The following is a 15023-nucleotide window of genomic DNA, read 5'->3' on the forward strand; positions in this document are numbered from 1 at the left end:
GGGTTGGTGACAAAGGCTGGGTCACCATATGACTCCATGTACACTGGGATGGTTCAGCTTTTTAACTGACATCGCAAGGCATTCTGGTATATTTTACCTCTCAGGAACCTTCCACAGCAAGACTACACTAACCACAATTATTATTATTATTATTATTATTATTATTATTATTATTATTATTATTATTATTATTATTATTATTATTATTATCATTATTATTATTATTTATTTCTTAGCAGACGCCCTTATCCAGGGCGACTTACAATCACAAGCAAATACAAATACATTCAAGTGTTACAATACAAGTAATACAATAAGAGCAAGAAATACAATAACTTTTGTTCAAGTGTGACAAACCACAATTCAATAATACAGCAGATAATAGTGATAGTTACATCAGGATATGATTAAGTACAAAATACTACAGGTTAAACACTTGGCAATATTCTGAAGTACAGGATTAAATGCAGTAAAATAGGGGGCAGACAAGAGCAAAATAAATCACATTTAAATGAAGGGTGATAGTGTCCCAGGATACAACAGAGGAGTTCTACAGGTGCTGTCTGAAGAGGTGAGTCTTAAGGAGGCGCCGGAATGTGGTCAGGGACTGGGCAGTCCTGACATCTGTAGGAAGGTCGTTCCACCACTGCGGAGCAAGGGTGGAGAAGGAGCGGGCTTGTGATGTGAGTTGAAAATCCTGAACTGTGCCAAACTGTCCTAGTGTACATGGAGTCATATGGTAACCATACTTTCATAAAAGTGTGCAAAACAGCAACATTAAAACACACCAGATTTTCTTGACCATCCACAGTTCTCTTTAAATACAGACCCGCGACAGTCAGTGTACAACCCCCAAAACAAAACTCACATGTAGGTCCTAAGATCACTGACGTCTGTCAGTATCAACATATGATTTTATGTACACTCCATTCCTTGATGGGTTCTTAATTCAACTTGCAAATTATATCATTTTAAATTAACCAATGCTGCTATTTCCTTTTTCTGATTCGAAATGTAATTTTTAATAATTTTAATAAATTAGGTCAGATATACATTGTCAAAGATGCCCCCCCACAACAAATAGTTCTTAATTGAGGTGGACTATAGATTGCTTTTGGAAGCAGCATTTTGTTTGAATAGAAACGTATTGTAAAGGATAAATAATGATTACACATGTGCAGCACAAGGTGTATGTGAACATTCTTTCTTAGATAACTATTTTAGGTTCCAACGAGTGTGAGTGAAACGTTATCGGAGATTGCACAACATGTAAATGAAAAGGTTAAATGTTGAAGCTCAGTGTGCTGCTATTTCCCAATGTGACGGGAGTATAAATAAGAATAAAATCTGCATGCTCTTATCACATGTGGTTGCTGCTCCACCAAATATAAAAGAGTGGAGAAACCTGGATTGCAACACAAGCTTTATCAGCGGTGGCTATGTAATGCTGCTACAACATTGTTTCATTTTACACTAAAAATATGGTTCCTTTGTGTGTGTTTGCTACCTATTTCCATAGTTCTGTACAGTCCTGATGATGGCATAATGTATATTCTGAAATTAAAACAACTCAGTTTATTTTTGTCTCATTTTAAATGTTGTAGAACAAAAAAAGACCACTATATGTGACAGGTTATGCAAATATGCCTCATTCAGGGTAACATACGGTTTCTTGGCACTTTGGAAAGCAATAGTTTAGGATTTTGTTTTTGTACAGGAAACCTGAGAGAACAGGTTCTGTGTATCTTACAGTTTGTTCAATGTGACCTCCATCTGACCATTGTAGCAATGATTAAGCACAACATGAGCTACTGTGATAGTGTCTGTCTAAAGCACACAGATGAATTAGAGCAGCTGTCTTTATCAAAGTCCAATGAGAACGAATTAATGGGGTCTAGCTGTTGTATTTATAGGACAAAGCCATCTCAAGTGAAAGTATTTTAATAGACTGGGGACTGTTATTGGCTAACTTGAGTGACCGTCCTGCCAAGAAGTTTCTAACATAAGGGCTTCATTGTCCCTGTCAGAGCAGACACTTACTCCCAACTGCTGAACCAAAAACATAGACTGTGAGGGAAAAAAGACAGCTTTAAGGTAAGACTAGAAAAAAAAACAGAACATCTTTTCTTTAACAGCATTTTAAACATGGAATCAATACAGTGCTGGTGCCCTATTTGTATACCATTGGGAAACCTGTTTATTTCTTTAAAGTTGTGTTTGTTCAAGACGTTGTTGATTTAAAACCCATCATGCAAAAACTAGCAACCTTGTTTATGATATATTTTGCCAAAAATGTAATAAAATAAAATATATAAGATAGACAGGTATAACATTATATGAAAGAATAGAGAATCACCTATCAAACATAAGAAATGATAAAAGTAAATGAACCACTTTTCACAAAATGAATATAATTTGTAGTTTTAGAAGAAATAAAATTAGATCATGTGCAATACAGAAGAATAAAGGAAAATACATAATTAAATAGATTCAATACCATGATGTATGAATGTTTAAATAGAAAGGAAGAGTAGATTGTTGCATCATTAGCTATGTAGTAAATTACATCACAAACACATTCATAGATTTAAACAGAAATATGTGAGTGTAGTTATAATGGCATCAACATTTTATAAGTACTTCTACTGTTTGTTTTCAAACACACTTTCCCTTTGCAAAAGCATGTTAAACATACATAAATGCTGGGAAGTTGGCTCTATGTATACTGTGGCAGAGCTGAAGCAAGTGTGTGTGTGTGTGTGTGTGTGTGTGTGTGTGTGTGTGTGTTGTGTGGCTGGCACAAAAAATCATGCAGAGCCTCTAGTCTGTCACAATATATATTTTAAATCTCACCTGTCATTTACTTCCATTAACTATATATGTCTCAAAATGTGCAGTTTTGAAAGAAACACATATTATCGCAATTATGTATTTTTTTTTAGTGATGACACTAAAAAGAAAAATGATTCTAGGTAAAATAAAATTCTCAGTTTGTTTGCATTCCCATCCAGGAAATATGTCATTATGACCAGTGTTCATTATCAAATAATGTTTTGCGAATAGGAATGCTGTTACCATGCGATTTCAAAGTAATATTATATTATAGGAAATATGTTTTACTTGTTTGATTTATTATACATCGAACAGCTGCCCCTCAAATCTGCTCAAAGCCTTTTAAACAGACTACAGCAAACAGTGAGAATAGAATCTCCCTTCAAACTTTATAAAAAGATGAATAAACATGAATGATCAATAATTAACATTTATTTAAAGTTTTTTTTACACCAATGTCTCTTTCATAAAGGTTCTACATATGAGCCACACGTTATCGAGATGCCTCATAGCCATTGACCCTTGCTTTAATTTTTAAATAGAGCCCTGCTGCACTTATTGCTGCTTTTGTAATCATATCCATCCTTGTATCTGTTCGCCCTCAACAAACAATGAATGGAATGTGTTTTCCACACAAAAGCTAAATTAACATTTAACCTTGCTTTCCCTTGTGTGAATCACAGTCCTGCAGAGAAGAGAGGCTATTAATTACATACACTACAGTCATTCAGAATACAAGATTCAGCCAGGGAATTCTTGGTTCAACTCCCACTTTCTCTCTTAGGTGACCTTGGAGTACTTGTGCTTCCTGGATTTGCCTCATGCACACAAAAGCTGAAAACATAATTAAAAAGCACTCAATACACTGTCCTGTTTTTACAGGCTCTGTTTAACTTTGTATGATGTTTGCAGTCAAGTGTATTTCGAAGCAAGTATGGGCACATAAGGAGCATTTTAGTTTTAAACAAAGCAGAGGTTTTTCTTTTTCAAGCCAAATTATTATTATTATTATTATTATTATTATTATTATTATTATTATTGTTGTTGTTATTATTGTTTTTATTTATTTATTTATTTATTTATTTATTTATTTATTTCTTAGCAGACACCCTTATCCAGGGCGACTTACAATTGTTACAAGATATCACATTATTTTTACATACACTAAACCCATTTATACAGTTGGGTTTTTACTGGAGCAATCTAGGTAAAGTACCTTGCTCAAGGGTACAGCAGCAGTGTCCCCCACCTGGGATTGAACCCACGACCCTCCGGTCAAGAGTCCAGGGCCCTAATGAATGCTTGCGAACTTTGCATGACTGCAAATAAAATAAAACAAAAACAAGCACTACGTTAACCCAGGTTTTCCTGGACATTTAAATCTGAGTTTCTCCTACAGTTACAATTTCAATGGTAAGTAAAATGTGTATATGCCATGTATAATGCCATTTTAAAGCATGCACAATCATAACAATATGAGTATTGCATTGATGTGCTGCATCCTTGTATTTGTATCCAGATCAAGGGTGTAGATAAAAGATGCGAACATTTGTTAAAACCATGAAAAACCATGATATTTCAGACTTACGAAAAACCTCCATTCCTAAGGTGATCAGAACTCTGAGGTTCTACTGTATATTACAAGCATGGGGGTTTGGAAGGGGGTTGTGAAAACAAAATTATTTTTTGGAATGTACACCATCAGCCAACATGTACAAAGATAAAATACAAATTCAGTAAGATTTCTGTAATCATAGTCATGCAGTTTAACAGCCATCTTGAAATCATGATAAATATACAATTAAAGTGTTACGGAATGGCCAGTAAAGTTTACAAGAAATGCATTTTGTTATCTTTGCTGTGTCTCGTATTGTCTATATGGTAATTTTAAACATATTGCTGACTCTTGACATTATCAAGTCTCTTCTAAGTTTCCACAATTTACCACAATTGTTTCCACAATTTAACTTTTTTTTTATTGGCTGAAGAGGTTTAATTATTTTAACCTGTCCTCACTGTTTATGCCATAAAAACGGTTTGGTTCTTTTTACTTTTGTCCATAATAAATGAATGCCAACTTCAGCCATGTCCGCAATAAGCGAGTGTCCTGCACTGTGTTCCAAAATAAATTCAAATACACTGATAAACTGCGATAAAAAAGGCTTACTTTGGTTGTTTTTAAATGTACCATTATACAATTCGGACTACCTTATGATTAATTGTTAAAGCTCCAGATGAAATACCTTTGCCCTTACACAGCCAAGCTCGCATTGCAGTAGTATTTGGCCGCAGCCTGACATAAGTGTAACAATAATCTTTTGCTCTGCTCCTCTGCACAGCTTGTTCCATTCTTTGTACAGATAGCAGCACATATCTTGGACAGCTCTTACATTCCATCTGAGCAATATGCAATGGAGATCACCCAAGGGGAGTGATGTTCTCTTCAACACCCTTCAATCTCTCCGAATTACAGGAGCTGAGGATATTGGACCATATTTGAACATCCTGGCATCTGTTATCTAGTTCTAAACCCTCTCACCCCACACCACCCCGTGTCAAGTAAACCAGTCAGAGTGATTCTATTCAGTTCCTAACATGATCAGCATTGTGACTGATTGCTCAGGCTACCCAAGATTGTTCCCCCTTTCCTTCCCATTTTAAAATGCTGATTGAGGTCATTGTTTTAACCCCAAAGGGCATTTTTGTTTTACTTAAATGTATTAAAACACATTTTGTATCTGTTTTATTATACCTTTAATAAAAGAGCAGAATACATTTTGACATTATTTTTTCTTTGAGGTACAGTATACTTTTTGTATAGTACAAATTCCTGTAATGTTGGCATTTATTGTATTTTAATGCATTTTTGCATTTTCTAGAATCCTTTCTGTTTTAAAAACCTGACATTCTGTATCTTGTAACAAACAACGGGACCTACAGAGACAAAAATAGATACATCGTCTTGAATTACATTGCCTGGTTTTGTTGGCAACAGCAAAAGTTACATGAATTAAGCAATGTGGTGCAGACAGGGAACTCACTTTAATCTTAGATCAAATTACATAAACATCAAGCATATTTTAGGTGCTTCCAATACCAGACCAAATCGTCAATCGCATAGCTAGTATCTTATTTGTCCTTAATAAACAATACATCCTAGAGTTCACCTCCTCCCCAGCCTTCACCTGCTTTGTCTAACGGGTAGGGCAGCTATCTTGTCCCCTTGCCCATGGCTCCCCTATGGTCTCCACTTACCTGCGATCTATGGGTAGGGGTACCTCTAAAGGCAAGGCCAAATGCCAAAGAATGTAGTGTAAAATATGTATAATGTAGTAGTGTTGTCTAGTCTATGTTTTAATACATATCTATTGCATGAGGTTCGTGACTGAATGCCCACAAACCAATCAGTACTCAGTCAATAGTCATACAGATATTGCTGTCTAACATCTCCCTCCAGATTAGTGCAGAAGAAAAGGTGGCATCTAGTGGAGAAAATAAAATGTGCAATGTGTTTGAGACCTTGTCGTCTGTTAAAGGCTGTGTGTCCTGTTCTGTTGCTATCAAACTCCAACTGTGCAGAATGTTGTTGTTTTTTTCTAAATTTTCCTCTGGAAAAAGAAGCATGTGTGCCAAAACGCACGGTAAATTAAACCTGTAATGCTCATTTCTTTATCACATGGATTACAATACTTAGCCATCCCTCTGTATTATTTTTTTTTTTTAAATCCAGCCTCACAAGTCAGAATTTTTCATTTGCAGTATATTATGTATTGCCAGACAGAACATTTGCAGTGTTATGGACATTTCTATAGAATACAGAGCACCTCAAAGAAAAATATGGAACAGTTACACAAAATAATGCTCCATGTAAGCTCTTTTGCACATTTTTATTTCAACCACAGAGAGTCTATTACAAATTGGCAGCCAATGGACCCTCAAACATAAGCACATAAGAACAAAAGAAAATGTATGTCTGCTCCTTGTTCAACAATATAAGCACAAAAGAAAAGGCCATGCGGTCCATCTACAGTATACCTGTCCATTTCCTAGTACCTGATTGATCTCAAAAACTATCCAGTTGGGTCTTAAAGGATCCCATTATTTCTGCCTCAACAACATTACTAGGAGACCCATTCCATACCCTCACCACATTCTGTGTGACAGAGGGAAGTGTCTCCAAAGTCTGTCTCCACTTCCAACTGTGTTCTCTGGTCCTGATTTCTGTACTGTGTTTAATGTATTGATTAGGGTTAACTATGCCAACTCCTTTTAAGACTTCAAACATGCTTCCCTGTGACAGAAAGACAATGATTCTTGGTGGTAAATCTCCCTCCCAACCTGTGAGGGCGCTAAGTAATGGGAACAGATTACCCTGGACTGCTTGGCCTGACACTTTGTTTCTAGGGTTAAAAGGAAGTCGGTCATTTAGAAAAGGGGCGGAGCTTCGATACATTAAGTCATCGACCCGGAAGGGAAATGATGTGGCAGCTGCGGATTGGAGGAGTGGCTGCACTCGTTTACCAAGGGGTCATGAGTGACAGTATAAGTAGGGGTCGAAGCGACGTAATCTGTTCCTTTGTTTTGGTTAAAGAGCATTGAAACCGGAAGGACCTGTATTGTTATATCGTGAGTGTTTTTGTTTGTTTGTCTAACTGTTGCTTGTTATTTGTTAGACGGCTAAACACGTTCCGGAGCTGTCGCCAGAGGCCAGCATGTACCCGGAACATCACTGCACTGCACAATAATTGTATATTCACCACGAGCACTACTGCACTCACTGAGGACTGGTGACCATGTATGTTTTGTGTGTGTGTGTCTTTTGTGAATACCATGCACTATCATTTGGGACTGCCCTATGCATTATTTATACAGAGCAGTACTCTTTGTTGTGTACTGCCAGTATTTCATTATAGTTACTGTTGATCAGTTTCGACAACTTGGATTATAAATAAAAACCCATCACTTCATCAGAACTGTGTTTGTCACTGTTTGGAGCACTGCATCACCTCTACACCTGCGCACTATAACCCACTTTGCCATATGTGGTGTCAGAAAATGGGACTATGGACTGCACAACATTGGTGGAGCTACTGGAGGCGCTGGATAGCTGATGGGGGGCAGAGGAGAGACGAAGAGAGGAGAGGTACACAGCACTCATCGAAAGGGTGGGCCTGGCTATGACACCACACACCCCAACAGCATCCGGGATGATAGCCCCGAAGGCACGGGCAATGAAGATGACAACGGAGGATGACCCAGAGGTATACTTGGTTGCATTCGAGAGGCTGGCCACCACTGCTTCATGGCCAAAGGAGTTCTGGGCGAGCCAGCTGGGACCCTGCCTGATTAGGGAGGCTCAGGCAGCATACCAGGCCATGACGGATGTCAAAGCTGCTGATTACGACCTGGTAAAGCTGGCAATTCTCCATCGCCTTAACATCATGTTGGAAACGGAGTACCAAAGATCAACGGATACACACCCCAGGGTGGTCGCGCAGAAGTTGTGTGACCACATGGTACACTGGCTGACCTCCACCAGGAAGACCAACCTCCAAATGGGTGAGGCAATAGTTGTGGAGGAGTTTTGCCATGTGGTCAGTGCCGACACACAAGCATGGTTACGGCGCCACAATCCCGACATCCTGGAGGAAGCCGTGAAACTCGCCGAGGATTATGAGGAGTCCCTGATCTCCGCCCAGATCAGTCTACTCATAGCTCCCGTCCACCGAGCCTCACCTCCTCTCTCTCTCCCATCACCACCACCACCAGCACCTACACCAGCACTGGGATCGAGACCTCCCAGACCGCCGACCCCGATGGGCCACCTTGCCTCCCCTTCATGAAGACCAAGGTTGGACCCCAGCTGGGTTAGAGGTGCTGCCTCTGCCCAGTTGCCATACCAGCAATGGGACAGATATTTAATCCATGTTCCCTCTGTCCCCCCTACTTATTTCAGGTGCAACCAACCAGGGCACCTGGCCAGGTCATGCCCCGCTGCAATGGAGTGTGATGTGGCAGCATGCAATTGGGCACCAGAAATAGGTAAGTGAGGGGAAAATGGTCAGGAGGGGCCTTGTATTGTTAATGTGGTTTTAGGGAACACCCACGCATTAGTGGACACAGGGTGCAAGCAGACCTTAATTAGGACAGCTGTCCTAGGCAGTGTGTCATGGAAACCACAAGGTCAGGTGGCTATCTCCTGTATTCATGGATACACTGTGACATACCCCACTATAAAAGCATATTTATCGGTAGTAGTAGTAGGGTTGGCGGAAAGGCTACCATACCCAGTTATTCTGGGCTGAGACTGGCCAAATTATAAAGAATTGGAGCAAATATGGCAGTCTCAACCGCACACATAATAATGGCAGAAAAGAAAGTGAAATAATTGGTGAGGTTTTCCCTTTCAAACTGAAATGTTTTCCCCCATGTTTCGTCCTAGAAAAACAAATAGAGAGATGGATAAGAAAATGGAAGGGAACATTAATGAGACAAGGCTGGGGTTTAGTAGGAGACTGCGACAAAGGTAACAAATGCCAGTCAAAGGGGGTCGGAACGCAATGTAACCGAGAGGGCGAGGTTACTGGGCCATCTAGGGCAGATGCTACTCCCGCCCTTTTCAATGTACCGGACATGTGGTACTCAAGCGCTGACATAGTGTGGGGCCAACATAACGAACCCTCACTAGTGCACGCTTGGGAGCAGGTTCGGCCTATTGAAGGTAAGGATGTTGATGGTGCTGGGGAGCTAGTATTTCCACAAGCCGTGGGCACAGGACAGCCTGTAACACAATTATTGGTTCCCCCGTCTTGTCGGACCGAGGTCATGAGGCTGGCGCATGATATCCCTTTTGCGGGGCACCTGGGAACTGACAAGACAAGGGAACATATATTGGCTTGATTCTATTGGGTAGGACTTCAGACTGATGTGTCAAAATATGTAGCCACATGCCCAGACTGCCAGCGAGTAGCACCAGGTCAAATGCGCCCCACCCCTTTGGTCCCACTGCCGATTATTTCCACCCTCTTTGAACGCATTGCAATGGACATAGTGGGCCCTTTGCTACCTTCTGACTCTGGGTATATGCATATATTAGTGGTGATAGATTATGCAATGCCATACCCGGAGGCAGTTCCATTGAGGTCCAATAGTGCTGCTGCAATAGCCACAGAGTTAGTGCAGATTATGGCTAGAATAGGGATCCCCAAGGAGATTTTGACTGATCACGGAACCAATTTTCTGTCTAAAACATTACAGTCAGCTGACCGCTTTTTTTCACACTGCGGACTCACCATGCAGCCACCCAAGAGCTACAGCGTCGGAGGACAACGCAGCTCTCTGGCAGCTTACAAGCAAGCCTGCATGCGCCCGGCCAGACTGAAGGGGTCGCTGGTGCGGTGTGAGCCGAGGACACCCTGGCCGACCCAACCCTCCCTCCCTCCCCCCGGGCGACGCTCGGCCAATTGAGCTCCACCCCCTGGGAGCTCCCTTCCTCGGTCGGCTGTGGAATAGCCTGGACTCGAACTCGCGACGTCCAGACTATAGGGCGCATCCTGCACTCTACTCAAGTGCTTTTACTGGATGCGCCACTTGGGAGCTCCCCGTGTACTATAATTTGTGACTGACCAGTGCATTATTTATACAGAGCAGTACTCATTGTTGTGTACTGCCTGTATTTCATTTTAGTTTCTGTTGATCATTTTCAACCATTTGTATTATAAATAAAAAAACCATCACTTCATCAGAACTGTGTTTGTCAGACACAAGACATTTTAAACAAAGAGAAGAGTTTTTTTCCTCTCTGCATTGCTATTTGTGACACCACTCTACTAATTCCAAACTTGCCTCATTTTTGGGCTGATACTTCCTCACATATACTTTAAGTGCAGTACAGAAATCAGTACCAGAAGACATAGTTGGAAATTTGGAAATTAATTGGAGAGTTAGGACAGAGCGAAGGAGACACGTCTTCACACAGCAAGCAATGAACAGCGATCCAGATAAGGTTTTGGGTCTGGGAGTATCTATAATTTTAATACTGAGAGAATAAAATGTATTTTCAGGGGTAAAATGCAACATTACCTTGAAGTCATAAGTAATAAATACTGTGCAATCGTTAACCCTTTGCGGTCCTATGTCAGACCTGGTCCGACATTACAATTTTCCCTTGCCGATCCAATGTCGGACCCTGTCTGACATCATCAAAAAGACATATAAAACAGGTCTCTAGTCATTTTTCCGCCATAAAAAAACATTCAATGGCCGAGTAAGATCGATAGGAGCCGAGAGAAGCCGAAAAAAAGAGTGTATCTCAGCAATACAGATAGCCTCAGTACCACAGAGATAACACGGACATAAACAAATAAGATAGCTGCTTCTGCATCCAGCGCTCAAAAAATATCACACATTTGCAGAGCTTTTTGAGATGTTATAGTAATAAAACAATGACTTGGATCGCATCATTGAGGAGTTTGATGATAAAACGAGTGATCAAGAGATGATTTATCGGTATGTATTATTATTAAGAGGTATTTGAAAAATAGAGCGAACAAGGGGTGGGGCGGGGCTGGAGATGCAGTACTGAGTGTCCTGTTGATATGCAGTGCCTTTTAAACCTGTTTTTCTGTGAACAAAAATACTTTTAAACAGCGCGTCTAAAATAAACTGAGTGTGTGAAAATAAATTGGACCTGACGCGCTGAATAAATGGACCGCAAAGGGTTAATGGTAATGGGGTAGCCATTAAAAACAAGCCTTCCATTTTAACTGCAATGTTACTCTGAACTACTGTACAACCACACATGTGTTCTACAAGGTTCTTTATCGGCTCAGCAAATATTTCTTTGAGGTATCACACGAATCTTCAAATTAATTAGGTTAGTTATATTTTAACATTACATTTTTAAACTCAGTGAACATGTTAAAACTTCAACATAAAGCCATGCAAATAAATATAATAAGTAAATGCATTAATAAGTTATAAAACAGTTCATTTAATATTACAGGCACCTTTTTAGTGGTTGTCTCTGACGATGGTTCCAGTTGGATTTGTTGCTTCAACGCTTCAACCTGTGTAGCTTCGAATTTTTCTTATTCTTACTGTGATTGACTGAGATTGGATAATATTTGTTGGGTTGGTTTTTCTTGTGTACAGTTTCCTAATAGCTGAAGACATTGTGTTCTGGGAGATGTAGTTGTTAACAGAAGTTTTACGGGAGGCGGGAGGAGAAGCAGACAAGCTGTGCAGCAAAATTGCAATGCGTGTTTTTATGGGTTTAATTTAAATTTAGTGAGTTTTTAGGATTTGTTTATGTGTAAAAACGGCAGGTACACAGCTTATCTGGACCACTGGCGTTGAGTGAACGGAATGGGCTACCTAGTACAGTAGTTGAGGCAGAATCACTTGGACCCAACTTGACAAATTCCTGACATCAATCTGGTTGAGTTTAGATGGACCGAAATGGCCTCTTTCGTTCATATATGTTGTTCCTATTGGTTCTAATTCCTTTTCTGCAGAAACCGCACTCTGCAGATTCAGAAGCCAGTGAGAAAATGTCAGATAGGAAAAACAAGGAGAAGGAAAAAGTGATGTCAGTTCGGGACAGGATGGGCCTATTTCAGACCAACAACACCACAGCACCTCTGAGACCAAACTCTGGAGTGTCCTGTGGAAAGGCTAAGGAAGCTCTAAAGATAAAATCTCCGCTACCTTCCCCTGCTGAACCTATAACAAGAGAATATCTAAACCCTCATCACTTTGAGACCTTCTTCAAAACCTTGAGTTCCATGAAAGATGAAGGTTTTCTCTTGGACATCACCATGTCTCTGGGAAGTGATGCTTATAAAGTTCACTCCTTGGTTTTGGCAGCTGTGAGCCCTTCAGTGTGCAAGTGGTTCAAATCTGGAGGATTAGATCACACATTTTCAGAGACAGTGGAACCTGCTGCCATGTTCTTAGATGATAAGATGACCCAGCTGGGAATTAAAGCTGTAGTAGACTTTGCGTACACCGGGGATGTTCATATAGATGGTAGCAATTCCATAGTGGAGGTTCTGGAGGCTTGTAGCTGGCTAGAGGTAGACCGGTTATCCCAAGCTTGCAGCTGGATCCTAGACCCCCCTCAAGAAGAGAAGACCTACCAGCCCTCGTCCTCCAGGGAAAGGCAGGAAACATTCCGAGCCATCCAAGATCTTTGGGAGAAAGGAATAGGCTGTGATGTCAGGGTACAGTCAGATGGACACAGCTTTAAAGGTAGGGCAGAGGTTGTGTCCTATAGCGGTGAAAAGAAAATTAAAGAATTTCATAAATCGTGCCAGCAAGTTAATACAACTTCAGCTCAAGGACACACTCATTAGGGTTTAGTGGATTAAACCAATGCTTTGGAATGTTTAGGCGTCTCGTGTAAAAGCAATTTTCAAAAGTGTCTTAAGCACTTAGATGTCTACACCCCTTAAGCTGAGGGAACTTTGTGGCTTGGAACTTGATTTCAGGAGACTAGGTTTCAGGCCACAGCTTGGTACACAAGGGGAGACTTGGGGTTTGATACAGGAAAGTTGTCTCAAACTAGGTCTCCCAATATCCTGGAACCAGGTTTCAAGCCACTGTTCCTGAAAAAAGTGACTTTGTGTTCCCTCAGCTTTAGTAACGTTGAAAATCAAGCCTGATCTATCTAAAACAAAAGTGTTACTTTAGACATATAAAAAATATATTCACTTTTAAAAATGATATTGCCAAGACCAGTGGGCGCAGTAGACAAGCAAACGTTAGATACAGAGTAAGTATATTAATACATTTACTGTGACAAGGAATTGTCCAAAAACTATTTTAAAAGAAGGCTAACAATATATAGTAGTGTTCAAAAGTTTGGAAACAACAAATGATTTACATAAGACTAGTGGGGATTGTTGTCCATTTTTCCTCACTCAAACCCCTTACTTACTAAATATCTCGGTATCCCTAAATACACATTTTTATCTTTCAAAATATGCTAAATATTTTAATGGGCAAGACATATCAAAAGTAGAATAGTAATAGTACCTCAGAATGTTCTCATTTTTTTATGAAAGCAGTACAACTGGGGATGGGGAGTTTGTTGCCAGATAACTTCCATCAGACTACTTCACTAAATATCTTGGTATCCCCGAATAGATTATTGTCTTCTCTTAAAAAATATGGTTAGGATTTTAATGAGCAGTCCATCTCACAGGTTCAGTGGTACCCTAAATATGAATATATGAATTTGTGAACAATGATGAATGACTGGGTGGAGCATTTGTTCTCTGTTTTACCCAATAATGATTGGTGAATGACAAGACTTCTACAATATTCAATGTAGTGCTGCCCTTGGCAAGTCCTCAGCCAGAAACCTGAGAGTAAAATGAAGAGAACATTTCATACCCAGTCATTCCACATTGGTAGTAAGTGGATCATACTTGGGCTACCATATCACTTGTATATATAGTAAGCAAGGGGTCTGAGTGAAAAAAAATGGGCAATACAATTCCCACACTTAGTCTTGCTGTAAATCATGTGTTGTTGCCATAATTAGTGCCGGTACTGCATTTGGTACCATTTTATCCCCTCTTCTCCAGCCCATCGTGTGGCCCTAGCTGCCGGAGGAGAATTTTTCCGAGCCATGTTCTCCAGCGGTATGAAGGAGTCCCTGGAGACCACTGTCCACCTCCCCTGTCTTTCCTCCCCTGTCCTCTCTTCTCTCCTTCGATTCATCTACTCAGGGGCAGTCCTGCTGAGCTGGGGCAATGTCTTTGAGATCACCGAAGCGGCTCTGCTGTACCAAGTCGGAGGCCTCCTGCAACTCTGCTTGGACTTCCTTCAGATAGAAATTAATGAAGAGTACTGCTTAGACTGCATGGCTCTTGCTGAAGCCTACGATCTGGTGGAACTCAAGGACTTTGTGGAGCTGTACATTCTGAGCAACTTTGAGCAAGTTGCTTCAGTTCCTAAGTTTCAGGATCTTACTGAAGTCCAGCTTGTCTACTTTCTGGACAAGGACTCTCTTTGTGTGACCAGTGAGGTATATATATATATATATATATATATATATATATATATATATATATATATATATGTAACACTCTGTGTATTTAAATAGTAGTTACATCATAAATACATGTGTACTTACACATATTTACAGTGTTATTATGCATAATTACAATGTACTTAAAGTGTAA

General features: G+C 40.1%; 1 protein-coding gene across 6 annotated transcripts in view; it reads left to right on the top strand.

The window, feature by feature from the left end:
- The first annotated feature begins 1966 nt into the window (after positions 1 to 1966).
- The window catches only part of LOC117398350 (kelch-like protein 33), a 74601-nt gene continuing 61544 nt past the window's right edge, over positions 1967 to 15023 (top strand). For 3 of the 6 annotated variants that reach the window (XR_009320187.1, XR_009320188.1, XM_034912993.2), the window contains exons 1-2: positions 12257 to 13083; positions 14424 to 14866. Coding sequence is in view for 3 of the 6 variants with exons in the window: in XM_034912993.2 (XP_034768884.2) it covers positions 12282 to 13083; positions 14424 to 14866 (1245 nt within the window). In the remaining 3 variants the exon portion in view is untranslated. Of the gene's footprint in view, positions 2095 to 5171; positions 5614 to 7505; positions 8875 to 12256; positions 13084 to 14423; positions 14867 to 15023 lie in introns of those variants that run through there. The other 3 variants (XM_059016833.1, XM_059016832.1, XR_004543906.3) reach the window with 3 other exon arrangements.

The sequence above is a fragment of the Acipenser ruthenus genome, chromosome 54, assembly GCF_902713425.1.
Source record: "Acipenser ruthenus chromosome 54, fAciRut3.2 maternal haplotype, whole genome shotgun sequence".
NCBI classification, from domain to species: domain Eukaryota; kingdom Metazoa; phylum Chordata; class Actinopteri; order Acipenseriformes; family Acipenseridae; genus Acipenser; species Acipenser ruthenus.